The sequence below is a fragment of the Adiantum capillus-veneris genome, chromosome 2 (genome assembly GCF_014529385.1).
Source record: "Adiantum capillus-veneris isolate H3 chromosome 2, ASM1452938v2, whole genome shotgun sequence".
Classification (NCBI taxonomy): Eukaryota; Viridiplantae; Streptophyta; class Polypodiopsida; order Polypodiales; family Pteridaceae; genus Adiantum; species Adiantum capillus-veneris.
In genome coordinates this window covers 155,614,183-155,641,168 of record NC_140932.1, presented here as the reverse complement: position 1 = coordinate 155,641,168, position 26,986 = coordinate 155,614,183, and the positions used below count along the sequence as shown (strand labels likewise).

At 42.2% G+C, this 26,986-nt stretch overlaps 2 protein-coding genes across 2 annotated transcripts; one reads left to right on the top strand and one right to left on the bottom strand.

Moving 5' to 3' along the window:
- Positions 1–13,501: 13,501 nt before the first annotated feature.
- LOC147463907 (uncharacterized) lies at positions 13,502–19,433 on the top strand. The gene is made up of 2 exons (XM_086491902.1): positions 13,502–14,523; positions 19,202–19,433. Exons 1-2 carry the CDS (start codon positions 13,502–13,504, stop codon positions 19,311–19,313), a joined length of 1,134 nt encoding a protein of 377 aa, XP_086348028.1. The 3' UTR covers positions 19,314–19,433.
- Positions 19,434–25,048: 5,615 nt separating this feature from the next.
- On the bottom strand, positions 25,049–26,229 carry LOC147463906 (uncharacterized). Its single transcript, XM_086491897.1, has one exon. It carries the CDS (start codon positions 26,022–26,024, stop codon positions 25,227–25,229), a length of 798 nt encoding a protein of 265 aa, XP_086348023.1. The 5' UTR covers positions 26,025–26,229; the 3' UTR covers positions 25,049–25,226.
- Between the last annotated feature and the right edge of the window lie 757 nt (positions 26,230–26,986).

Genomic DNA, 26,986 nt, shown 5'->3' with positions numbered 1-26,986 from the left:
GGCAAGAAACATTGGGAGGCAGTGAAAGGTATCATGAGATACTTAAAACATACAAAGAGTATGCGCATATGCTATGGTAGTCAGGATTTGAGTGTCAGAGGATACACTGACTCAGATTATGCAGGAGACTTGGATAAGAGGAGATCTACATCAGGCTATGTCTTTACATTGGCTGGAGGTGCCATATCATGGCGATCTCGATTACAAGATTGCGTTACGCAGTCTACTACAGAAGCTGAGTATGTTGCAGCAAATGAGGCATGCAAAGAAGCTATTTGGCTTGGTAGATTGGTTGTAGACTTGGGAATCAATGCAGATATGCCAGAGTTATATTGTGATAGTCAAAGTGCTATACAATTGGCAAAGAATCCAGTGTTCCATTCGAAGACTAAGCATATTGATGTGAAGTATCACTTCATTAGGAAAGTACTTGAAGACAAGCAGATACAACTGCTGAAGATCCACACCAAGGACAATCCTGCTGATCTACTCACAAAGGGACTTCCAGGAGAGGGCTTTGTGCATTGTCGTGAGTTATTGGGCATTGGATAGATGGCAGCCATGTAAATCTTTGTACATTTATGTTCATAGATTTACAGTTACTTAAAGTGCCACATTGGACTTTAAGTGGGAGGTTGTTGGGATTAAAGCCCAAGTGGCCTCTTATGCGGATATGGCCGGCCGCCCGCCTAACTCACTTACCTCTAACTCTTTGTATATACTAACTTATTCTTTGTGAATACTAAGGAATTGGGAGATAACCCTTCTAACAGATCTCTGCGTACTGTGTACTGTGTAAGCTCACTGTGTGTGTGTGTGAGAGAGAGAGTCGACCCACGCTCCGCTCCGCGACTTCAGTTCTATAGTGTATAATACACATCAATTACAACTGTTTTACCCATTTTGATCATTAATGGATCAAATTTTGATGTGTTTGATACCATATGACTTGAAGAATGCGATCACTCAAGACCACAATGTGGGTACTTTTGTAAGCTTGTAGCCAAATTTTAAAATCAATTGAGGATTGAACTTGATTTTGAACACTCACACATTCTCGTGATTCTCTCTTGTATCGAACCTGGCGTTAAAATTTCAAAAAAATTCAAAAATCTCTAAATCTCACTTTTCACTCCCCAAAAGCTCCCGTAGCCAAATGCATGGTCAAAAATCTATTTTCTTTCACCAAAATCTGCATTTCTTAGCCATTACCCTCCATTCTACCTCCTCCTCTTCTCTCTCTCTACACCACTTACACAGCTCTCTCTCTCTCTCTCTCTCTCTCTCTCTCTCTCTCTCTCTCTCTCTCTCTCTCTCTCTCTCTCTCTCTCTCTCTCTGCCCCCCTCCAACTTTTCCATAGCTACAGCAGATATGGAAGCTTTCCATAGCTGCAACACATGTGGAAGCTTTACATAGCTTCTCACAATCTAAACACACACATTCTCTCTACGTGCTTTCCCATTTTCATCTACACCTCCACTGTCCTCTCTCCCCAAGATCTTCATGGCTGCACCACTTGTGGAGACTTTACCAAGCACATCTTTTACCTTTTCTTCTACCACTTCATAGTCCACTATCTACAAGCTATCCATGGATATGGTTGCAGCACATATGGAAGCTTTCCATAACTGCAACACAGATGGAAGCTTTCCATAGCTGCTCACAATCTAAACTCTACGTGATTTTCCATTTTCATCTACACCTCCACTGTCCTCTCTCCCCAAGATCTCCATGGCTGCAGCACTTGTGGAGAATTTACCAAGCACCTCTTCTACCCTGTCTTCTAATGTTTCATAGCCCATCATCTACAAGCTATCCATGGCTATGGCTACAGCATTGGGGTAAACTTCTCTAACCCTCTTTTACCCTTTCAGGTACACCTTCTTAGCTCATCATCTCCAAGCTTCCCATGGATGGAGCACCTACAAAAACTCTATCAACCACCTCTTGTCTCCTTGCCATGGCTGTAGTATTTCACTCCAAGGTTCTCCATTGAAGGTCTAATCCTGTGTATCTCCCTCTCTCCAAAAACATTTACTTCTTCCTCCATCTCTTGCTCATTCAAAACCACCATCAAACCCTCTTATTGTAGCCCCTTCCTCTCTTTAGCAATGTCAAACTCTACTACTCACAAAAAGCCAAAAGATGAGGTAGAAAGGGTTGTCTTGTACAACACCAGAGATTCTAATGGGGAGTGGGTGCCTCAAGTGTTCCGCAAAAGTGCTTGTGTCTTCATGCAACCTGAAGCCACCGGGACTCATCGCGTTCGAGATTGTGACAACTTGGATCAACATTGGAAAGGGAGGCTACTTGGGTTCAAAGACCATAGGATCAATGGGATGTGGTTGCTATTCAGCATGTGTATTTCAATGCCTAATATGCATTTGGGGCACACTAATCCAAGACTTTTTCCACCTAATTGTAAGTTGCTTCTCTTTGTTGTTGCAATAGACATATGCATTGAGTTGACCTATGTGTTCAAGTATCCTAGTATATTTATTTTGGGCCATTTGATGTCTATGTAGATATATTTCCATCAAACTTGGTGAGAAACACCGATTAAGAAGTCTCTCTGGAACCTTTCAAGATTTTCATGTTGACATTGTTGCAATGATGCTTCCCAGTGTGCAACCATCGATGCTATTGCAAAGCAGAATCTTCTTCTACACACACACAATAGTGCCCACCTCTGAGCATTGTTATGGTAAGATCAGTGGAATTGACATGCCATCACTTCTTAGCATGGAGTGGCTGCAGCTTGATGTTTGTCATCCATCTTATCCATAAAGGAGAAGATGATTTTTGACATTCTTTCCTTGTTGAAGTTTGAGAAGGCTTTTAGGTTTGTAGGTATAACCTCATCTGTCTCAGCTAGCACCTCCTCTTGTTGTTCTGCTTCATCCATTGCATTGTACCCCACTGTTTGCTCCTCTTTGTCGTCTTTCTTTGCATCTACAACATTTAATTCTTGCACCATCTTCTCCAGTCTCTCAGCCTTGGTGATATCCAGAATCTTAGTTACAGAGGCATTCACATCTATGCTCATAGTTGCAAGCTTCAGATTGGCCACATCTGCAGTTGATCCATTGTCCTCATCACCAATGGGTGAAAGCATGTTAATGTGACATAGTTTTTGTGCTAATTAGCATATTTAAATTAGCATTTCTTAAATAAATTGGTTGCATGGTGAAAAAATTTACAAAAAATATCAAAATTTGGCAAAGTTTGTACACTTTGATTCCTTGTTTCCAGAGATTTCTATTGATTTATCATGCGGCATAGTTCTTGGAAATCTACTTGTGTTATTGTACTACTTAGCATACTTCAAAATTGTGCTAATTAGCACTATTTGGGATAGCTTTTTTAGTGCATGCTAACATGCTTTCACCCCAATATCTTCACCTTCTCTAACATGTTATGGCCTTTCACTAGAGATTCCCTCCATCTTCCCAAGTGAGAACATCTACCTCTTGGATCAACTGCATGTCAGGTGTGGTGCAAGAAAACTCAAGCATGTCATATACATATTAGCCTAAGTAACATGACAACACCTTTAACTAGCACAATAGCATATTAATCGTTGTTAGCATATAGAGACTCTAAAGTAAGACCGTTAGCTAAACTAACATATGACAATGCTAACCACCATGGTGGCGCTATTAGGTAGCATAGTGCTAGAGCTAGCAAGCATAGGGACCAATGCCAAGTAGCATGGTGGCACTGATACTTAGCATAATGGCAATGCTAACTAGCATATGACACTGCTAACTATTATGGTGGCATCTATATCTAGCATATGCATACGACACTGGTAACTAGCATGGTCATTGATCTCTAGCATAAGAAAATTATGACACTGCTAACTAGAATGGTGGCACTCTTATCTAGCATCATACAGGTCTATGCTAGATATCATGAAAAAACTACTAACTATCTATATCTAGCATAAGAAACATATGGCACTACTAACTAGCATATGAAATTGCCAACTATTAAGGTGGGATCTACATCTAGCATAAGCATATGACACTTGTAATAACTAGCATGGTGGCACTGACATCGAGCATAAGAAGGATATGACACTGCTAACTAGCATGGTGGCACTTATATCTAGCATAAGCATATGACCCTGCTAGATATTGTGATGGCACTGCTATATATGATACTATAATTGTATCCTATCATATGGGCTAGTGTTAACTAGCATAGTGGCCCTGGTATGTAGAATAGTGGTATGTACCTTTTAGACCAAGAAAATATTATAAAGATCTTACCATCTCCCCAGACCAACTCAACTGAGCATCTCAAGGAGTTTCCCTAAAGCAGTCTCAAACCACACATCGCTCCCTATAGGTACACAAGGTTGTAAAGCACATTGAGTGACATGTGTGCTTGTAGGGTGGCACCACAAGGATGACAACTTTGTTGACATTTTATCCGTGCCCACACCCAACACATTTTGCATATAAAATAAGGTCATCTATGATGGGGGGGCAAAACAGAAGGTACAGGTGGGAAGATGCAAACTTGGCGCCCTACTTTGACCCTACTCATCGTCTCTTGAAGCAAGCCATGCTGCATCTCCAACTCCTTGATAGCATCAACATGGAGATCTATCTCATCCTACAGTCAATCAAATACGTATGAGGATTGCAAAAATACATCCATGTATACAATCAATGTTTGGAAATAAGTTACAGCAAGCCTGGAGACATTGTTCGGCTTGGTTGTTACTCCTTCAAGAACTACCAACCTTGATTCTTGTGCTAAAGAGCTTAGATGGAGTGGGAAATGTTAATATAAGAGCTACTTGGTAGATTTTATATGTGATGATTCAAGGCCCTTGCATACATTTATTGACAGTAACAGGTTTACAACTTCAAATGTATTTGGATTGTTTGTCCACTATACTAATTGTAACTCTAGTTTTTGACTCAAGGGGATCACTTACAAGAAAGCAGTTATATCATGTGCGCTCAAAGGGTATTAAAAAAACCATATATTTGCATGCTCTGAGGTAATTAAACAAACCCCTTTATCTTAAGAAACTTATGGAGTTTTTTTTTAATGCAATAAGAACCCCCTTTTTAAAATGTAATTTTGTTCATTATTAAAAAAAATTATCCCATAAAAAACCCCTTATTTTGAGCTTGGAAAGTTTTTGATAAGGCATGTAGCATAGTGATGTGGTCAAGGTGGAACTGTCTCTCATTAATCATTTGGTACTAGACTGATGGGAAAGATATATGGTTGCATTTGATCTTGAGAAAAGTTGGCATTATTTTCCTCAATCTTGAGCAAAGTGCCATTATTTTCCTTGAGTAGTCTCACTATGGTAGTTCTAATTTGCTACAAATTTGTGACTAGAGTCTATTATTGTAGATTACTCAAGTCATAGTTGTAAATGAGGTATGACAATCTCATGGATGTCGAGATGAGTTCCTTCTTGACTGTAATCACAACCTTATGAAGGCTTGAGGCAGTAAAGTGGTTGTCTCCCCAAGGATCTCGAGATGGTGACAAAAAGTGAATTTTGAGCTAGGTCCAGTTGTGGGAGAGTATTTGTGGAATGATAAAGTTGAGTTCTAAGCTTACCTAGCAATCCATGTAAATCTCATTTATTCCCAAGTAATGTGTTCTTTCTTTCTTCCAATTTGATATTGTTTTGCAGTTGAAGTCACACACACACAGACACACACACAATGAAGGTACTCATAATTTCCTTTTCATGTGTACAAAATTCACTTTCAGATCCATAGCATGTGCTTGGTAGTAAGGATGAGCTTGAGTTTTTTCTCTCATTAAACCTAACTTTGTGCTTTTGCTAGATAAGGGGGCCTTGCTTCGATAGGACCCTGACATGATGCGTTTTGAACATTGTGAACAACTTGGGAAAAGGAGCTTACATATGTTGAGACGGCTCAAATAGTCCATGGCTGTTGGAATTAGGGTTGCAGGGAAATGCACACAGCTTGGAGAAGACAAAGGAAGCTCAACGCACACAACAGAGAGTATATTACTTTAGTGTGCAATGGAAAGATGAATAGCCCTAGAATGAATGGGCATATATACAATGCACGGGGGGGAAAAACCTCCTAAAGAGGGAAAAAATGCCCCGGCGGTCCTAAGTGTTTTCACACACATCACTACCACATGTATATGGTAACAAATCCCCCCTGGAGTGATGCGGTGAATGAGAGCTAGCACATGAGTAAAGGGAAGTTCCATGCCCTAAAGACATGATCAGTCCACAATGGGGAATAAGCCCAAAGCTTTGTGAAAAGCTTCAAACTTCTCAGGAGACAATGCCTTTGTGAAAAGATCTGCAAGGTTGTCCTATGTTGGCACATAAGCCAAGCTAGTCTCTCCTGCTAAGAGCCTCTCCTTGACATAGTGGTAATGCACCTCAATGTGCTTTGTGCGAGCAAGAAAAATTGGTTCCTCGCAACCACCAATGCGCTCTGTCTGTCAGTGTAGATAGTGTTGGAAGTGTCTTGTCCAACACCCAAACCATCCATAAGACGTTTGACCCATACACACTCAACCGTAGCTGTGAAGACTACCTTGTACTCAGCCTCACAACTAGAAGTAGCCACAATAGGTTGCTTCTTTCTCAACCATGATATACATGAACTGTTATGCATGAAACAAAAACCACTTATGGACACTCGCGTGTCAAAACAACCAGCCCAATTTGAGTCCAAAAAAGCATGTATGTCTGGCGGCAATGATCCTTTCTTGGGATAAAACAAGCCAAGATGTAAAGTGCCACTCAAGTAGCAAAAAATCCTCTTGACAGCCTGTCAATGCTGACCCTGGGCTATGCATAAATCTGCTAACCCGTGAGACCTCGTGTTGCATACATAAATGAGGCATCCAACAGCAGTTTGGTAAAGAGTGACATCAGAAGGATCACTGGCATCATGTAGACTCAACTTCAAACATGTTTCCATGGGAGTGGCAATACGTTTGCAATCCTCAAGTCCAAACTTACATAGCAATGTCTCTATGTAACTTTTCTAACACAAGGCAATACCACCATCACACAGCTTAAACTGTATTCCCAAGTAATGATGCAACAGCCCCAAATCTTTCATCTTGAAAGTAGCATTCAAATCAGACTTCAATTCAGACTTCAATTCAACAATATGTCTCTCGTTCGGACCAGTGATCAGCAAATCATCCACATAAAGAACAACAATGAGAATTACATCGCCCTCACGCCTGACATACAATGTGCTTTTTGTTGGACTGTTACGAAAGCCTCGTTTGACCAAATGAGTGTCAGCTATCTCATACCAAGCACGAGGAGATTTCTTCAACCCATACAAAGCCTTCTTACATATGCACACTTTGTTCTCTATTCCTTTCTTGACAAAACCACGAGGATGTGTTACATAAACTTCCTCAAATATGTCACCATTCAAGAAAGCACTAACAATGTCTTATTGATGTACGTCCCAACCAAAATGAGCTACCAATGCACATAGAAAATGCATACTAGTCATACGTCAAGTGGGAGCAAAATTTTCTTCATAATCTATGCCTTTTTGCTACGCATAGCCTTTTGCAACAAGTCGAGCCTTATGCGATCAATCTCACCATCCGGCTTGTGTCTCAACTTGTGAACCCACTTTGTACCAATGGACTTTTTGCCAGGAGGCAAATCACATAAATTCCATGTGTCATTTTCGATAAGTGCATCATATTCTGATTGCATGGTAGCCATCCAATTTTTTGAATTTTGTGCTTCATCAAGAGACAGAGATTCCTCAACATCATGTAAGCTAGACACAGTCAAAGCATAACAATCTGATGCATAAGAGGCATGGCGAGAACCTGAACGAGTACGACTAGACAAAGGTGCATCCAATTTACTGTCACACAAAGTGTGCACCAACCATTTTGGCATACCTCTAGCCTGCTCATTTTTAGCCCTTTCCTCATCAAGTACATCATGTACATCTACATCAGTAATAGGCTGATTTGTAACATTTTTTGAAACCCCCATAGGCTATACATTTGCCTCATTGGAATTTACATCGAACTTCCACCAATGAAAAGAGGCAACAAAGTGTCATATATGTCCTGTGAGCTTACATTAATGTCTCTAGTACATGACAGCAAGGGCCGAACAGAATCTTCCACAAACACAACATCCCATGAAAGCAGAATACGCTTTGTTTGTGGATGATACAAACTGTAACTTTTGTTTTCACCACTAGAACCAACAAAAATACATTTGACAGCCTTATCATCCAATTTTTTGCGTTGTGTTTGTGGAACCAAAGCATATGCCAAACAGCCAAAAACACACATGTGCTTAATAGAAGTCTTTCTATCATGCCATGCTTCATATGGAGTAATAGACTGCAAAGCTTTCATGGGACACATGTTTAGTACATAAGTGGCACACATGATGGCCTCAAGCCAAAAAGAATGCAGCAAACCTTGACTTTTGACCATACGTCTTTCCATTTCCGTAAGAGACTTGTTTTTCCTCTCAACAACACCATTTTGTTGAGGCGTAAACGGCATTGTACATTGGTGTTTTATCCCATGACTAGCCATAAATGCATTAAATTCATGAGACATATACTCCCCCCCTCCATCAAGACGGAGAGTGCCCATAGTACATTTAGAGACATTTTCAGCCATCGCCAGAAATTGTTTGGAGCACATAAAAATTTCGGACACTTTAAGCGAAAATACCCATGCATGCCTGGAGTAGTCATTAATGGAAGTTACGAAGTAAAGGTAATTTTCCAAGGATGGAGTTTGCATGGGCCCACAAACATCACTATGCACAAGCTGCAACTGCAAGTGGCCCTAATTGAACCATCCTTTACAAGACTGCATTTTACCCAAAATATAGCCTTCACAAACATGTTTGATGGGTGCTTCAAGAGGCGGCAAAGAAGCAACAATATCAGTTTTTTGCAAACGCAGCAAATTGGCAAAATTCAAATGCCCAGAACATGCATGCCACAGTTTTGCATCTAAAACAACCCTTGAATGTGCAACTGCATTTGCAAAATTTTGTCCACACTTGTCATACAAAGTGAGCTTATACAACCCATGGCACAAAAGGCCAGATGCAACAATTTTATCACCAAAATTGAGATCATGAATTGTACATCTACCATCCACAGATTTGACTACAAGTCCAAGTCTAGCAAGTGCAGATACACAGAAAAGATTCTTCTTGATCCCAGGTAGATAAAGTGCATCAAAAGTGTAAAGAACTGCCATTTGCAGCAGTAAGCACAAGCTTACCAACTCCTTGAACCGAATAAGAGGCATTGTTGGCACAAGTGACTGAATTCCCATGAGGAACAAACTCGAGAGAGGTGAACAATTCACGATGTGAGGTAATGTGATTTGTAGCACCACTGTCGAAATACTACACATGTGAATCTGCAGCAACTGACATGCATGCATCATGGACAGCAGGATTGTAAGTGCACTCTGCACTAAAAGCCCATTCTGCATCAACGTCAGCATCACAGTCTCCTTTCACAAAAGACTCAACAATGGCTGCAGTTGTAGTGGAACCAGCATTTGCAATGAAACCATCCTCTTTCTCCTTAGCCTCTTTGGCCTTCAACTTAGGACACCTCTTGATCAAGTGATCATTGGCTTTACAATAATGGCAACACATCTTCTTTTTGCCCTTATCACCAAAATTCTCAAGAAGAATTGCTGCAAGCAGAAGCATTAGGAACAGGTGATTTTCCACTCGTTGAAGAACCATAAGAAGTGACTGCATTGCTGTTACCACCCTTTCTTTGAGAAACAATAAACGCTTGTTCAACTACACAATGTCTAGTCCTGTTTTTTCTTGAAAGTGACTCTTACAACCGCATTGTACACAATGCATCAAACTTGACAACTTCAGGATTTCCTTGGGTCATAAGTCTCCAAGTACTAGCAAAAGTCTCGTAAGAATCTGGTAAGGCATCAAGAACAATCTACACAAGGGAACTATCTGAAATGACTTCACCTGCAGAAACAAGTTGCTCATTTATATCCTTGACACCAGCAAGGAAAGTGTCCATATCATCTTCCTCATGCATAATCTTCGACTCCAGCTCTTTACGTAGCAATGCAATTTTTGCATCATTGCGGCTTGCATATAAAGACTAGCCAAAATATCCCAAGCCTGTTTTACAGATTTCACTAAAGAATGTGAGGAGTAATAGTGCGCTTCACAGACAACGCAATCAACGCATGAGCCTGCGCATCCTTTACATCCCAACGAGCTTTTTCTCTCGTAGGCAAAACAACTCTAGCAGCAGCAATCCTTGTAGCAAGACCTGCAACATCCTCAACATCGTCTACATCCTCAGAACCAGGACGTACATCAATGCCTTGCACAATATTCCAAACACCCTTTGACACAAGAACATGTTGCATCATGTAAGCCCACATAGGGTAATTGTCCCCATCTAATTTGTCCTCAGCAGCAAACATCTTGAAAACATCTGTGTTGTTATCAGCCATGGAAAATGCTTGCACTTGATGTGAAAACTTCCCGAAATGAGGAGAAACTGAGTGAGACCAGCACCTGCTATATAGCACAACCTGCAGTAGACTGAATGGGACATGTTATGCAGTAATTGGCGCTGACAAAAATTTTGCACAAAATGACAAATCGCTTGTGCAAACCTCGCTGTAGTGGAAGCGAAGGCCGAAATGAGCTCGAATCAGACATTGGAGCAGATTAAGCTCTAAGAGCAATCCCGAAATTTTTTCCGACCTGCAAACGCTTGTCAAAGCTCACTAAAATCGGAGAAAGTGAGTAGATGTGTGCTGGAGTTGCTGGCGACTAAGCCCAGGAGGACGCAACCTCCTCTGATACCAGTTGTTGGAATTAGGGTTGCAGGGAAATGCACACAGCTTGGAGAAGACAAGGGTAGCTCAAGACACACAAAAGAGAGTATATTACTTAGTGTGCAAGGAAAGATCAATAGCCCTAGAATGAATGGGTGTATTACAATGCACGAGGAGGAAACCTCCTAAAGAGGGAAAAAATGCACCGACGGTCCTAAGTGTGTTCACACACATCACTACCACATGTATAATGGTAACAATGGCAATGCCTTATGATATTGGGTTTTAGAAAAGGTAGTGATTATCATTTACCTCAACTTGAATAATATGAAGTTCGTTATTGTTTTGTTAGTGGCTACAACCAAACATACAAGCTGTTTGGACTTTTGAGTATAGATAGTAATCAGTTGGGTCTCAACAATTAAAATGGTACACATCACAATACCATCTATATATTTTAGAAGTTTTTTTTCTATTGTAGTAGAATAGATGTGATTCTTTATGGTGCATGTGACGCAAGTATTGGCAAACATCATGTTGGAAGTCAAAACAACCAAATGCAGCAACGTGGGTGAGGATACAGAGTTTCCTGCGAGGAAGAGTTTCCTCTCTTCTTCATTCACGTCAAAAGAGCTTAGATAGAGTGGGAAAATCTGATACAAGCTACTTGGTAGATTTTATATGTGATGCCATTCAAGGCCCTTGTATACATTTATTGACAATAACACGTTTACAGCTTCAAAATGTATCTGGATTGTTTGTCCATTGTACTGGTCGTCACTCTAGTTTCTGACTCAATGGGGTCACTTACAAGAAATCACCTATATGATAGTGTGCATTCAAAGGGTATTAAAAAAACCATATAGTTGCATGCTCTAAGTACTCGACTACTGATGGGAAAGAGATTATGATTGCACTTGATCTTGAGTTTGCAAAGTGTCATTATTCTCCTCTATTAGTGTCTCACTATGTTGGTTCTAATTTGCTACAAATTTGTGGCTGAAGCATGGCTAGAAAAATATATTTTTCCCAACCAAAGCAAACAAGGGCAAACTTGAAGTCTCCCGGTTTTCAGGTCAAATTTTGAACCTTTTGCCGATAATTATACTAAAATTTGTAACAATTTCCCGGTTTTCTTCAAGGCAAGCTCAAAATCTAACCGGGATTTTAGGATTTCAGCCGGTTAAAATACACTCTACCCCGGTTTTTTTCTAACATTGGGCTGGAGTATATTATTGCATAATACTCAAGTCATAGCTGTAAATGATGTATGACAATCTCACGGATGTAGAGGTGAGTTCCTTATTGAGTGTAATGACAACCTTAGGCCATAGATGTCATGACATTTTTTGCAAGGCCAGGGGAACCTCAGGACTATGTAACACCCATATTTAAGAGGGGGGGGGGGGCAATGGGATCAAAGGTGGAGAAGCTCACACGCAAAAGTAGAGGAGATCGCAGCCGCAACAGTCAAATCAAAAACTAAACCTAAACGGGCACTAAACCTGGACAGCCTTGAAAATGCATGTTAACTTATAATATAATGTTGTGAAAACGGTTGTGGGTACACAATGCATGCGCGGGTGAGGTGGTTAGCCTATGTGTCCCTAAACCCGGATGGTCAGGTCTCGGGTTCAAATCGCCTCGTCACGCCTCGTTTTTCTCGTTGGCCATGTTTAATACGCCTCGCCTTTTTGCTGGCATGCCTCGTTTTTCCCGCTGCCAGGTTTATTGCGCCTCGAGATCCCGCCCTGCTAACCCCGACCGTTGATCCCATTACTCCAACCCGCATTTAATATGGGTCACTTAGTCTCATGGCCGGGAGAACGTCAAACTATAGACATGAAATTCGGAGAAGCATTTTTGGGTGGTGGGTCATTTAAATGAGTGTGTACATATCATAGCATTTTTCAAAGGGGTGAATTTTTCTCTCACATGGCAAGAGAAGGAAGCATGTGAGCATTTCACTAGGAAGAATTTTTCTCCCACATGAGAAAATTATGTTTTCTCTTGGTGCAAGATTTCTTCTAAATGGGACTTTTTTTTGCTGCGGGTGTGATTTTATAGTGACTAGTGATATATATTATGATAGGATAAATTAATTTAAAAGGAATCGTATAAGGTCAAGATTCAAGTCGTATTACAGAGTCAACCAAGACTGATTATACGAGGCCTAGACAAGTATACGGATCTGAACGCGCTTGGGCTCAGTTCTGGTCGACCGATTTCAAACGGGCATCGGACGTGTCGGATTAGCGGACGGCGTGCAGCTTGTATCTTCCCCTGCGCCTACGTGAGAACGTTGCGGCAGAAGCCCCTTCAATACAATACAGGGTCAGCCAGGACTAATTAATTCATCTAATTAATAAACATGCCAACACTGAAGCTGGAAGAGTAGTACTGCGTGCAGAGGAAGACCAAGCCTTACTATAATATTCTACTGCTATATAAGGAGGAGTGGGCGTCTGCAGCAGCAGCAGCGTCCCAATCCAAATAAGCTCTAATTAGACGTACGTAGTGAGTTGTTAACTGTAGCGCCTGCACAGATCAATCTTCTCTCCGGCATGCTAATCAGACGTAGCTAGCTGTTAATTAGCTGTACTACTACAGAATCTCCTCGACTCCTTGCTAATAATTTGTAGCAAATCTCCTCCGCCTGCACTGTTCATGAGGCCATTGCTAAAACCAGCAGGGCCGGCGAGGTTGAATAACACTGGAGTAGCTCTTCATACTGATATTGTATCTGACGATCAGGACGCATATCATTATGCACGCGAATGCCCATCTCTCTCTCCGGAGCACACAGCGGCCTACGACTCCGATGGCGAGCTCGACGCTGTCGATCAAGCTGCAGTCGAGGACGCTGAGGATATTGGGGAGGATGCGGCGGAGGTGCTGGAAGAGGTCCTGCCATTCATAGAGATGGCAGCGGCCGCCTACAAGAGCTCCAGCATGAAAGACCAGTTTGAGATGGTGGAGCGCAGCCAGCTCATCCACAATGTCATCGACACCACGCATCTTTTCGGGGGCGTGATGGGCCGGACGGACACGGAGGTGCACGTCAGCATTCTGGACGATGAGAGCGTGGTGATGGCCTTCAGAGGGACGGAGCCTACCGAGTGGAGCACGGGGTTCGCAGACGTGCTCACGGATTTGGCGGAGGGCCAAGAGCCTGTGAAGCTGTATGACGGCGCCAGCGACAAGGCCATCTACACCTCACCCACCGCCATCCGAGCACACCGGGGCTTTCAGCTGGCGCTCAAGGATGTGATGGACAGCAGCATCCCCTCCCAAAACTTGTGCCTGGTTCTACAAAATCTGGGCATGCAGCCCCACGACGTGCGCAACGTGATGTGCGTGGACCACAGCTTGGGCGGTGCTCTAGCCACGCTGTGCGCCAAGTGGTGCCGAGAGGTGGCCTTCCCCAGTGCCACCATAAGCTGTGTCACCATCGGCTCACCTCGCGTGGGAAATGCAGCTTTTGCGTTGGACTTTGAGAAGCGAGTGGTAATGGACAGCGGCATGAGCTACCGGGTGGTGAACAAGCATGATGTGGTGCCCTCCGTTCCCAACCTCTTGACGTACCCGGCCTTTGCCTCTGCCTATAAGCATGTGTCCCAACCCATTTACCTCTACGAGGACTCGCTCGGCCAAATGTCATCCCACTTGGGAGGCCGCTCTCCACGCAAGTGTAGACAACTACTGTACATAGGTATCTTCAGAATTCATCACACTTATAATGTACAGAATCAGAGACTTATCATATCAGAGTAGAAACACAGGAAGACAGAGACTGTTGTAGGCGAACAGTTCTGTGTGTATATTAGATGTGTACGTGAATCTGTATACAAGAAGGAGCCTCACGACCCATCGTGAGGGCTCTGACGTTTCAGTTGCACCCTTTTGATTATTCATTATTTAGTGATGTAACTGCTTTAAATATAATAATGATTACGTGTATTTTGTTTATTGCCAACACCCCCCCATAAACAAATACTGAGTTATTCTGGAAACTCCATTCCCAAAGCCTGAGCACACTTGAAGTGTTGTGGTACACTCAAGCTTTTGGTAAATATGTCTGCAGCATTGTCTTTGGATGGCTTGTAGACTAGTGTAATTGTTTTGGCTTCAACCTGCTCTCTGACAAAATGATTAGCAATAGCAATATGTTTTAGCTTGTCCGATTGCCTAGCCTTCCTAGATGATTCTATTGCAGACATAGAATCTGAATATATAATCATAGGAACATTCACATGAAAACCAAGTTCGGTTAGAAAGTTCTTGATCCATAGAGCTTCTTTTGTAGCATCAGAGGCTGCCTTATATTCAGATTCGGTACTTGAGAGGGAGATAGTTGCTTGTCGCTTGCTCTTCCAAGATATAGCGCCTCCCGAAAGAAGAAAAGCAAATCCACCAATTGAGTGTCGTGACTTTCTATCTGTTGCCCAATCAGCATCTGTAAAGCCAATAACTTGAAGACCACTTGTTGTGTTATCTCTTCTAAATGTTATACCAAACGCACGTGTTGTGTTTATGTATTGTAGTAGCCGCTTCACCAACATGAGATGCTCATGTCGTGGAGCGTGCATATAGCGCGAAAGCATGCTCATGTCGTGGAGCGTGCATATAGCGCGAAGGCAAGATCTGGACGAGTGCATGTGACTAAATAGCGAATGCTTCCCAAGATACTCCTATATTCTTTAGAAAGTGGATCATGCACCCAAAGTGTCGTGTCTTCATTATGTAGAGAATATGTTTGTTGTCGTATAAGTGGCAATGGTGTCCAATAATGCTTATGCACACTTGTGTTAAATTTCTTCACTATGCCTTCTGCAAATTTTGCTTGAGTGAGATGCATAGTGTGTGTTGGTCGATGCCTAAGTACTTGCATGCCCAAAATGTAACTAAGTTCCCCCCCATCACTCATGCGAAATGTAGCAGTAAGTGCCCTCTTGATCTGGTTCATGGCTGGAAGCGAGGTTGCAAGCAAAACAATGTCATCCACATAGAGGGCTAGGATGACAAAGTGGGATCCAAAGTGGCGAATATAAACAGACACATCAGTGTGGAGTCGCTGGAAGTGAATGGACTGCATAAAGGAGTGAAAGCGAGCATTCCATTGTCGAGGGGATTGTTTTAGACCATACAAGGACCGTAGAAGACGACAAACATATTCAGGATAGTCAGGGTGAACAAAGTATGGAGGTTGAACCATGTATATCTCTTCTTCAAGTTCACCATTTAGAAAGGCTGTTTCGACATCCATCTGATGCATTTCCAGATCATACTGTACTCCGATAGCTAGGAGTAGACGCAGCGAGGCCAGTCGTAATGTAGGAGAGAATGTCTCAAAGTAGTCGATGCCAGGCTCTTGAGAGAAGCCACGAGCAACAAGGCGAGCCTTATAGCGCTCAATAGAGCCATCAGGGCGGTATTTTCTCCGAAGAAGCCATTTGCAGGTGGTGGAGGAGGTTGACCAGTAGGAGGATTAAGTGGTGTGGATGTAAACAAGGTTTCAAAACAGCTCCACGAAGGGCTGGCAATGATTGAGGAGTCATCACTTGAAGGAGGAGACGCTCCAAGAGACGGTTGAAAGGTATCTGTTGAAGTAGTAGGAGTTGTAATCAACAAATCCTCTTGAAAAAGGAGATCTCGACTGAAGGAGAATTTCTTTGTGTCAGGATGATAAACACGATAGCCTTTTATGCCAAAACGATCACCATAGCCGACAAGAATTCCTCGTTCAGCATGGGAAGAGAGCTTATCACGTTTCTCAGCAGGAATGAGAGAATAGCAAGGGGTGCCAAAGATTCGGAGATGTGAGGGATCAGGCTTGTCACCAGTCCAGAGCTCATAGGGAGTAACATTGGGAAGAGTACGAGTAGGGAGCCTATTCTGGACGTAACAAGCTGTAGCAGCAGCTTCTTCCCAAAAACATTCAGAGACACCTGCAGTTTGAAGCATAGCCCGCACCGCATTGAGCAAGGTGCGATTCTTTCTCTCTGCGACACCGTTTTGTTGTGGTGAGTAGGGAACAGTGAATTGATGGAGAATGCCCTCATCAGAACAATAGGATTGAAAAGCGTGCAAGACATACTCGCCACCATTATCAGTTCGAAGACTGCGAAGAGACTTGTTAAGTTGCCATTCCACAAAAGATTTGTAGTGTTGAAAACAAGTCAGCACCTCAGATTTCTGTTTTAGGAAGTACAAAATGGTGTACTTGGACCAGTCATCAATGAAAGTAAGAATGTACTTAGACCCTGTAATCGAAGTAGTTGGAAGGGGCCCACATAAATCTGAGTGGACCAAGTCCAAAAGGTCTTTACTCTTACTTTTGGATCTGGGAAACTTGCTGCGTGTCATTTTGCCAAAGATACACGCCTCACACAGTGATATAGGGCTCAGTTTAGGGTTAAAACCCGTCACCATCTTATGTGTTTGTAGGGTGCGCATGGCTTGAACATGCGGATGGCCCAAGCGGTAATGCCATCGTAGAGTTTCCTCGGCTTCAGAGCCGGTAGCAGCATACATCGCCATTGGAGGGCGTATAACAGACAGCCCAAGAGGATATACGCGCCCTTTCTTTGGGCATATGAGGTGTGTAGGAACACCTGAAGTAGAAGGTGTCTTTATGACACAGTAGTTGTGTTGGAATTCCACAGAAGTGCCATGGCTTGTCAGCTCATTGACTGAAAGAAGGTTCTTGGCTAAGCCAGGAATGTAATAGACATTGGTAACCACAGTAGTTGTACCATTTGGTAGCCGCAAATGGAGAGACCCATTTCCCGCAGCTTGATAAAGAAAATCATCACCAAGACGAACCTCAAGTGGTGAGGTGACTTGATGGTAATCATGGAGCCATTCTTGAGTTCCTGTCATATGGTGGGTGGCACCAGTATCAAGATACCAAACATTGGTATCACTAGGTTGTGCAGCTATAGCAGCATAGAGATGCATTGAGGAAAGATCCTCGCTCAAATCATCAGCTTGATAAGCCATATTCGCATTTAGGCGCCTATTGTGGGAGCTGCGATGTTGACGCCTTTTAGTGCGACATTGCCGCTCTGTATGAACTTGGCGATGACAATAAGTACAAGTTGGGACAAAGTTAGCAGAGGTTGAGGCTTGCACTGGATTGCGAAAGCGAGAGGGATTGAATTGAGGCTGCATCGAATTGCGTGATGAGCGAGAGAAGAAGGATGTGCGAGATTGTGGACTTGTGGGATTGACCAGATGTGATTGGCGTGAGCTAAATTGCCTTGATCGGAAACGGGGAAGGGATCGAGATCCTCCAGCGAGCATGGCAAGAGGGACAGTTGGAGGATTGCCCGTGGATGTTGGAACGCTCCTTCCCTTATTGCGGATTTGATCCTCCTGCCTTATATGAGCAATCAAGGTAGTTAATGGTAGATTTGGTGTATTAGAATGTTGGGAAATAAACGATTGCCATGTTTCAGGTAAAGCAGCAAGGAGTATATTTACTTGGACCTCATCAGGTAAGAGCAGTCCCGCAATAAGAAGATGGTCGTTGGCCGACTGCCAGGCTTCAAGAAAGGCCTCCGTAGTAGGATAGTTAACCATCTGAATTTCATTCAGCTGCTTGTGTAGGAAGACACGTGATACCACATTCGTCTGTTGATACTGTGTCTTGAGTAGCGTCCACATTTCATGCGCAGTTTCCAAAGTCCGAACTAGTTGAAGTTGACGGTCGCCGAGGTGCAGGACAATCTCAGTTCGGGCCTCGAGATCTTTCTTCTTCCATGTTGCTTTCTCCGCATCAGTCGGTGGTTGAGCACCAGGAGCAACAGGTTGTTTTGCAGGGTCAGGTTCCGAGCCATCAGTTACGCCCCAATTACCTGCTTTCTCCAGTATCATCTTGATGCGTAGGCTCCATGGAAGGTAGTTGCTGCCTTGAAGCTTTTCTATCTGGTAAAATTTTGATAAAGAACTAGACGTGGATGCTGCGGCCATGGCTCCTTGATAAGTCCGGATCAAATCAAGAGGCTATGTCTGCAGCAGGAAGCGAGAGGGCTACAAAAAAAGAGAATCAGTAGTCATCAGCGATTGATACCATGTAGACAACTACTGTACATAGGTATCTTCAGAATTCATCACACTTATAATGTACAGAATCAGAGACTTATCATATCAGAGTAGAAACACAGGAAGACAGAGACTCTGTTGTAGGCGAACAGTTCTGTGTGTATATTAGATGTGTACGTGAATCTGTATACAAGAAGGAGCCTCACGACCCATCGTGAGGGCTCTGACGTTTCAGTTGCGCCCTTTTGATTATTCATTATTTAGTGATGTAACTGCTTTAAATATAATAATGATTACGTGTATTTTGTTTATTGCCAACAGCAAGCTCCATTTGGGCTTCTCTGACCATAAGACAGCTTCTTACATAGCCTCCACGAGGGCGGTGCTTCACTCGGCGGGCTTACTAGCTGGCCATGGGCAATTTCTATCATGAAGACAATTCCCGCCATTCTATGGAAGTTTGACTAACACCAATCATCTATTAGAAGATGTACATGATTCCTTTTGTTGTGACTACATTTGGCATACATTGTATGGTCTTCTTTCTTTTGTAACCGACCCACCCAACCATAATTTGTTCGCTAACCCAATCTACTTATATATATATATATATATATATATATATATATATATATATATATATATATATATATATATATATACTTTTGTCAGTTAATTATTATGCAAAGCCATGATTGAGCTCCCTAACTCCATAAGAGAAGAAGATGAGCAAGCAATCGCAGCAAAAAAATTCAAAAGCATGTTGATCGCCCCTTGTCTTTTGCTCTTCTTATGTACATTTTTTCTTAGGTTATTAAAGAAAAGACTCTTGCATAATCTGCAACCTTTATTGTTAGATCTAATACTTCAAATGCTATCACTTTCTTCTTGTCTATCAACAATGCTATGACTTTCGAATTACTTGTCTATCAACAATGCTATGACTTTCTAACTACTTGTCTATCACTAATGTGGATGTTTGTAAGCATGGATGCTTGATAGTGGGCATTGGCAGTAGGCATGCTAACTTGCTTTGCTTAAGAGAGATAATGTATAAAGATGATATATTCCCTAGATTCAATATTCTAAAAATAGTCATGGGAAAGTTGTTAAGCTACAATCTTCTTTGAGTGTGATTGGCATCTTGTTAATGTATTTGCCTACAAGTTCAAGGCCTTTGGATTGTTGGATGGACATGAGATCATAATGTTGGGCCTACTAGGAACAAGTTAAAACAAAAAACAAAAAAAAAACTTGTGTATTGAATTTGTATAGCATAAAAGCTAAATAGATAGCAAAGTCATATATTTGTTGAATCTTGTTATTGTTGCAAATATTGGCATTCATAAGAAGAGGATGGGTAGCCACAAGAAGGAATGATAAGCATCAATACTTACAAGTGGTCATAAGTGTCTCTTATTGACAACCTATTTTGGCCCATTTTCTATCCATTTTCTATCCATAAAGGCATCATGTGTGGATAACATGTACTAGCATTTACTAACAATTTTGTGTCCACCATTCAAAGACCTCTCAATTGTATGTCTATAGAGATATATGCTCCACTCAATCCCTACCTCTTCTTCTCCCTTTCATGACCTATTATCTAGCCAACTCTCGAGTCTTCAAGCTAATTCTCTAATGTACAAAGTGTGCAAAGTGTAGATTTTGCCAACTCTCCAGTCTTCAAGCTAATTCTCCCAAAAGTTTCAATTGTTGCTTTGAACAAGAACATCTTGAATTTGTTATGTCCACCAAAAGAATTGCTACCATCAAACTTATTAATGTCATAAAGTTTTCAACCTGATGTGACACATTCACGGCGCAAGCCTTCTTATTTTGGCAATATCTCAACTATAAATCCAGTTAGGAATTATAGATCTATTGAACGTATTGAAAGCCATCAAGAACAAACAACTCTCATGTGTCATATGATGGCTGACATTAAGCATTGCAAAGGGGTTGTACCGTTAGTTTGGTAGGAGAGACAAGAAAACGAAAATTCTTGATGTGTCACGTGATGGGTGTCAGGAGCTTCGGGAAGGGAATATTCCATTGGTATGGCAAGAAATCCGAACCAAAAAAAGGAATACGTGTGATGCAAGCAGGGTTCTGATAAGTTTTTTTCTAAAAAGCAGAATATTTTAAAGTGTTTTTTGAGAAAAGCAAATGCTTTCTCGCAAGGAATCTGTCTTTGCATTGCATCTGTGCCTGAGAATTGTATCCGGGGACACTTAGAATGTGATGCATAGCATCAATTTTCGGCTCACTCTGTCTTATTGAATATTGGAAGAGTTTCGTTCTTATTTTGACAATATCTCAACTATAAATCCAGTTATTAACTGTAGATCTATTGGACGTATTGAAAGCCATCAGGAACAGACAACTTTAATGTGTCATATGATGGGTGACATTAAGCACTGCAAAGGGGTTGTACCGTTAGTTCAGTAGGAGACACCGGAAAACGAAAATTCTTGAGGCGTCACGTGATGGGTGAGAAGAGCTTCAGGAAGGGAATATTCCATTGGTATGATAGGAAATCCGAACCGGAAAAAGGAATAACGTGATACAAGCACAAGAATAAAGATGGGTTCTGAGAAGTTTTTTTTTTTAAAGCAAATATTTTTAAGTGTTTTTTGGGAAAAGCAAATGCTTTCCCGCAAGGAATCTGTCTTTGCATTGCATTTGTGCCTGAGAATTGCATCCGGGGACGCTTGGAATGTGATTGTATAGCATCAATTTTTGGCTCACTCTGTCTTATTGAGTTTTGTCTAGGTTCACACTTAATAAAAAGAGCCAACGTTGATCTACATGGCTGAAAATAAAAAAGCGAGCGATCTCTTCCTTGCGCATCACTTCTACCGCCAGTCCCTTCCTTTTTCTAGCACTACCTCTTCCCCCCTATTTTTGCGGGTCTACCACCGCCTATTCCTACCAAGTGGAGGAGCCTATAAAAACAACCCGCTATCTCTCTCAATTTGACAAATTGCGAGCGCTAGCAGCAAGGAACAATTTTGGCAGAAACTTGCAAGTGATCGAGAGAAGCAAGTACACGAAATTCGCTTTTCCGTACTCAGAGCAACATGTACCGATTGTGACTATGTGATACGAGTTGTTGTTTCGTGTTTGTGCTGTTTACAGGTACTCCCTTTCAGAGAAGGAGCAAAAAGGCCTTGGCCTATGCTCAAAGATTCCAGGAACGGAATTGGGAAAGGTCTGTAGGGCTTCACACGCTAGGTACAGACAAAAACAAAACTAAGAGCTCGTCTCATGGGAGTTTCCCACATGGGAAGGAATCGACCATCGAGTTTCAGAATTAGAACAGAGGGGTTTCTCTGGTTCTTGTGCTTGTAAAAAGATTTTTCCTAATAAAGATTCTCTTAAAGGGGGGAGGGGGAGCCCATCTTCTAGTCCCAAATACTAGGTCGATTTGATATACTTGATTGGCCTATTGCCTTCGTACATGTTGAGCATTACTGGCAACTTATCATGTAAAATTTGCATAACCTTTTGTGAGAGTCATGGGTGGTGAGGTTTTTTTGGAAGTCCTATTTTTATCATTTATGGTTATTATATGCCATGATTTGTTCCAAATACAGAGAAAACTCTCCCGAAGATTTGTTAGATTTTGCCATTGAATGATTCATGTGGATTTCTATTCAAGTGCACACATTTAAATATCCTACTTTCAATAAAAAAATAACAAAAAAATAAGAAAGTCCATTTAGCAACACACAGTACTTGTGTTATGCCATGTTGAGCTTTAACATCTTTCTGTTGTCTACAAACCTCTCAACGAGCTCTCAAGCGGTTCCTGTGCTGCAAGATCCACTCTTCACGCCCAACCATTTCCAAGCTCTTGTACCACTTGTTGCGCTTATTGCGCCAGCCGCGAGAGAGAGAGAGAGAGAGAGAGAGAGAGAGAGAGCTCTGCCTGTAATTTCTTCAACTCACTCTTACTCCTTATTCTTTGATAAAGATAAAGATAATGGTAGCGAACGAGCAGCCAACAGGCACCATGGGCCTTTATACCCAACACGTACATCATGACCTTGCTCAATATTCCAACACCCAACAAAATCATGTTGCATCATATAACCCCACAGCTTGTAGTTGTCCCCATCCAATTTGGTCTCGGGAAGACAACACGCAAAAACACCATTTATTTCAGACTACATTTGATGGGAAAGTTTCTTGTAAAGACCAAAACTTTACACTATACTACCTCCAATGGAAACAAAGATTGAATCAACTCCAAAATAAATTTTTGAAAACACCAAATTCTATGAGCCATCCCAAAAGTTGTTGCCCTGCAAGCGCTCACCAAAGATCACCTCAATCTGAGAAAAGAGACTAGGGGGGAAAGAAACTCTTAATGAGGGGGAAAAAGTATCCTAGCATATTCCCCTTTATCTATCACATTAATGACCAATGAAACACCTGCCCACAAATAATCACATTGTAAGGCCGCTCTTTGGTTAGTGACGGAAAGAAGTCCCCCACAATTCTAAGTGTCCCCACAAACATCACTATTGAACCATTAGTATTTACCCAACCCTTCAATTGCACAAACAGTACCACATTTACGACAAGGTAGCCACATAAAACCTCTTCATGCTCTTTGCATAGACCTGTGCTTTGCATCAATAACCTAGTCCTAGGTAGCCAAATAGTTATGAAAATCATGAATCCATAAATACCTACTGAGACTGCACACACTGGCACATTACGACTCCCCAGAGACACATGTCCTCAACAGCTTGCAGATTAAAACATTTTTCTATAACCAGGAAATTCAAGATTAAGGTATGGCCCACTATTAGAGAAGTTATGAGGATGATCATGAAGATCTGACCAAAACACCTTGATTCGCCAACACTGTAAATGATTCTGAAGCCAAGATCTCCCAAGTTCTTGAGGAAGAACATACGCATTAGAATGTTTCACGACAAGAACAAGTTATTCCCTGCTAGAGAAATACAAGGATGATTATGGACACTGAGCAGAACTCCATGGTTCACCAAAACTCTAAAAGCTTCTGAAGCCCAGTCTTGCAGAATTCTTAAGGAGTAGTACTAATAGACTAAGGCTGGGTTCAGACTGAGTGGCGAAAGAGAGAGGCAAAGGGGCGTGCTGCTAATATGGCAATTTCTGACTGCACGATCAAATAGCTGGCATCTTCAAGGCATCAACAAGCAACATTTTTTCCAGTTCACAAGGTTTCGGCGTACCGTAGTCACACCCCCCGAGTTAGATGACCTTTGAAGCATGAACCGCGAACACATGCATCATCCATCTGGAAATCACAAAACGATTGCAAAGCGAGCACACATGCTTAAAAAGAGGCACGGGAATTAAGGACCGCAACAGTTCCTTATATTCAAGAGAACTCAAAAGAAGTCAAAACTTCATGTTGACGACTGGAGGTAAGAGCGCAGAACGCACATAGCCAAGCTGACAACGAAAACATTCCAAAACCCTTCAGAACAAATGCCATCCACCCCAACCTACACTCTGATAGCAAAGAGCAATATCCACACAGCTCAAATCAAAACACCAAGATAATTTTTTTACAAATAACTTCAGGAGATACTCAGATCCCTTTCAAAGGGATGCATAAATTCAACCCTTGTCTGCCAAACAGCAAGATCGAGGTCTGACCCAAATTTGCGCAAAAGCAGCAACTTCGCAATATGGCACCAGCTCCAATTTTAAGGAGCCACAAAGTCCTTTTCTCAACGGCCATCTAAGCTATTACCGGAATGACACTCGCTGTCCTTGACGTATTAAAAAAGTCACAAGCACAGAAGGGAAAAAAATAAGCTTACCCTTGTACGTGAGCCTCACGACCACTCTCATAGAAATCAGTGGGCAAAACTATTTCCACTAAACGTGAAATGACCACGAATGGTGCCATCAAACAAAGCAAACTTCGGTCATCACATAGGACAATAACAGAAGGGATTGTAAGGGTATGCACAAATTTCCTAGAATACCAGGCTCGATGTGCTGCTTCAGCTCTCATTTCCTGCTTTAAGAAGACATTGACAGCTAGACTAGACCCAATCCCAACAGCTAATCTCTCACCAGCAACTCCCTTAGTGAGCTAGAGGTATCATATGTACATTAAAACAATATATTACTACAGCCATTTAAACAAAACACACATTGCCAAATGAATCCTTGCACTGGCAAAACAAGATAGATTTACACAAATGTACATGCAGTCAGCGCAGCCCCTTAGAATTTACAAATTCAATGAAACCTATGTTAAAAAAATGGGACTGTACAATCATCATCAACCAGCGATGTACATGAAAACACAAGATGATGTGCACTAGCAAGTCTACTCCACAAAGCCTGTATAGGTGAGAACTGCATTTCGAACTCGACTGAGATCGCGACCCTTCAGCGTGCGACCAGCACCTTCCAGAACTGAGAAGGATGTCTTTTCGCTTCTGGCATACTCACGAGCAAGTAACTCATGTGGAGGAAGCCTTCCTTCATCCCCATCTTCAGCATCATCATCATCAAGGTGTACCCGAGGGCGAGTAGCATGTCTGCGTTCAAGCTTAGACCAATGTGGAATATTAAGAGGTGCAGATTGGGGCATTGCAGGTGCGCGCACGCTCGATGACAATGCCTCTCCATGCTGTTGAGACATCCGGGGAATCATCCGAGAGGCAGCAGGTACCCTCCTAGCAGTGGCCTCACTTGACAGGATCCTTGCCGGACTGCGGCCTCCACTACCAAGAGGAGAGGAGCCAGGAAGCGTACCTGAAATGCTGCTGAGGCTATTGACCGTAGATGCAATCCAAGAAGTGCTTCCATCCTTGAGAGGGCTGCGACTCTCTGGAGTTGCAGACAACCGCCTGCTCGATGATACCATTCGCGGGGGTAGAGGGGCTTGTTGTTGCCCTTTGCTACCATCTCCATAGGGCTTCCCACTGATCTCCATACCCCAAATCTCCTGCTCATCCAGTTCATCGAGATCGTTGGCATCTGACGTGTCAGAAGAAAGAGACTGAACGGAGGCGGGCGATAGGCTCATGCCCAAGAACTTGTCCATCAAGCTAGAAGACAATGGCTGGATCGGCCTGGCACTGCTTCGCGCAGGAACATTGACGCTGGAGGAGATATCCATGGAAGCTCTAACAAAGACGAGCGCAAAAGGAGATGTAAGAGAGTGTTTGAGGGGAGGGGGGGGGGGGCTGTTACAAGAATCTTCTAGGGTTAGCAGGCTAGGGTTAAGAGTATCGAATAGAATGTCACGGCCATAGCTGGACCAACAATCAGGTTACCAGGATCCCATTTCCTTTAGGGTTTACAAAATTGCCTCACATGGGCGGCTTCTAACGATGTGGGTGCTCTATTCACAGTTGAACTAACTTTTTTTCTTTCTTTCCAGTTTATTGAATTGAATACCTAAGTGCAGACCATTGTGGAATTCTCCCCAGCACATGTGCGGGTGGGCACGCGGTGGGGTTTGGGGGGTTTGGAATTCGACAATGCCCTTCTATTGGCCACATCAGCAAGAAAGACAGCAACCTGCTTGAATGAAGAAGAACTAGTCTTGCTTGGTGGGCATTGCTATATAACATATATAGAATATAGCAACTCCTATGTGAATTGACATCGAGCATTTAGCACTAAAGGAAACAAGAATGTCACTAAGATGTTATTATGTTTATGACAGGACACAAAGCTAAGTGCATCAATTAATAGAGATTGCATGGATGATTTTTGAGAGAGTTAGTTGAGTTTTAAAGAAGCATATACATTTCAAAAAATATATGTTATTATGTTTATGGGAAGACACAAAATTAAGTGTAGCAATTAAGATAGATTATAGGGATGATTTTTGAGAGAGCTAGTTGAGTTTTTAATAGAAGCTTTATGTGAGATTTGCCGCCGCGCAAGAGGGACATATTTCTAGATTGTGAGCAAGAATGTCACATTGCATGGTCCAATCTTTATATAGTGCCGTAATTTCAAACCATGACCTAGCATATGGATGGTGAGCTAATTTCAATCTGGTTGCAGTTCGTTCCCTTGCTTCTTGACGCTTGGATTGCAATCTTGTAGGCCTTGAGAACTATATATTGA

What these genes read in the sequence shown, in the direction of transcription:
- LOC147463906 (XM_086491897.1), bottom strand. Translation starts at nt 26,024, where the DNA reads ATGGATATCTCCTCCAGCGTCAATGTTCCTGCGCGAAGCAGTGCCAGG.
- LOC147463907 (XM_086491902.1), top strand. Translation starts at nt 13,502, where the DNA reads ATGAGGCCATTGCTAAAACCAGCAGGGCCGGCGAGGTTGAATAACACT. An exon ending in GGAGGCCGCTCTCCACGCAA is followed by an intron (nt 14,524 to 19,201) that starts GTGTAGACAACT and finishes TATTGCCAACAG; the next exon opens with CAAGCTCCATTTGGGCTTCT.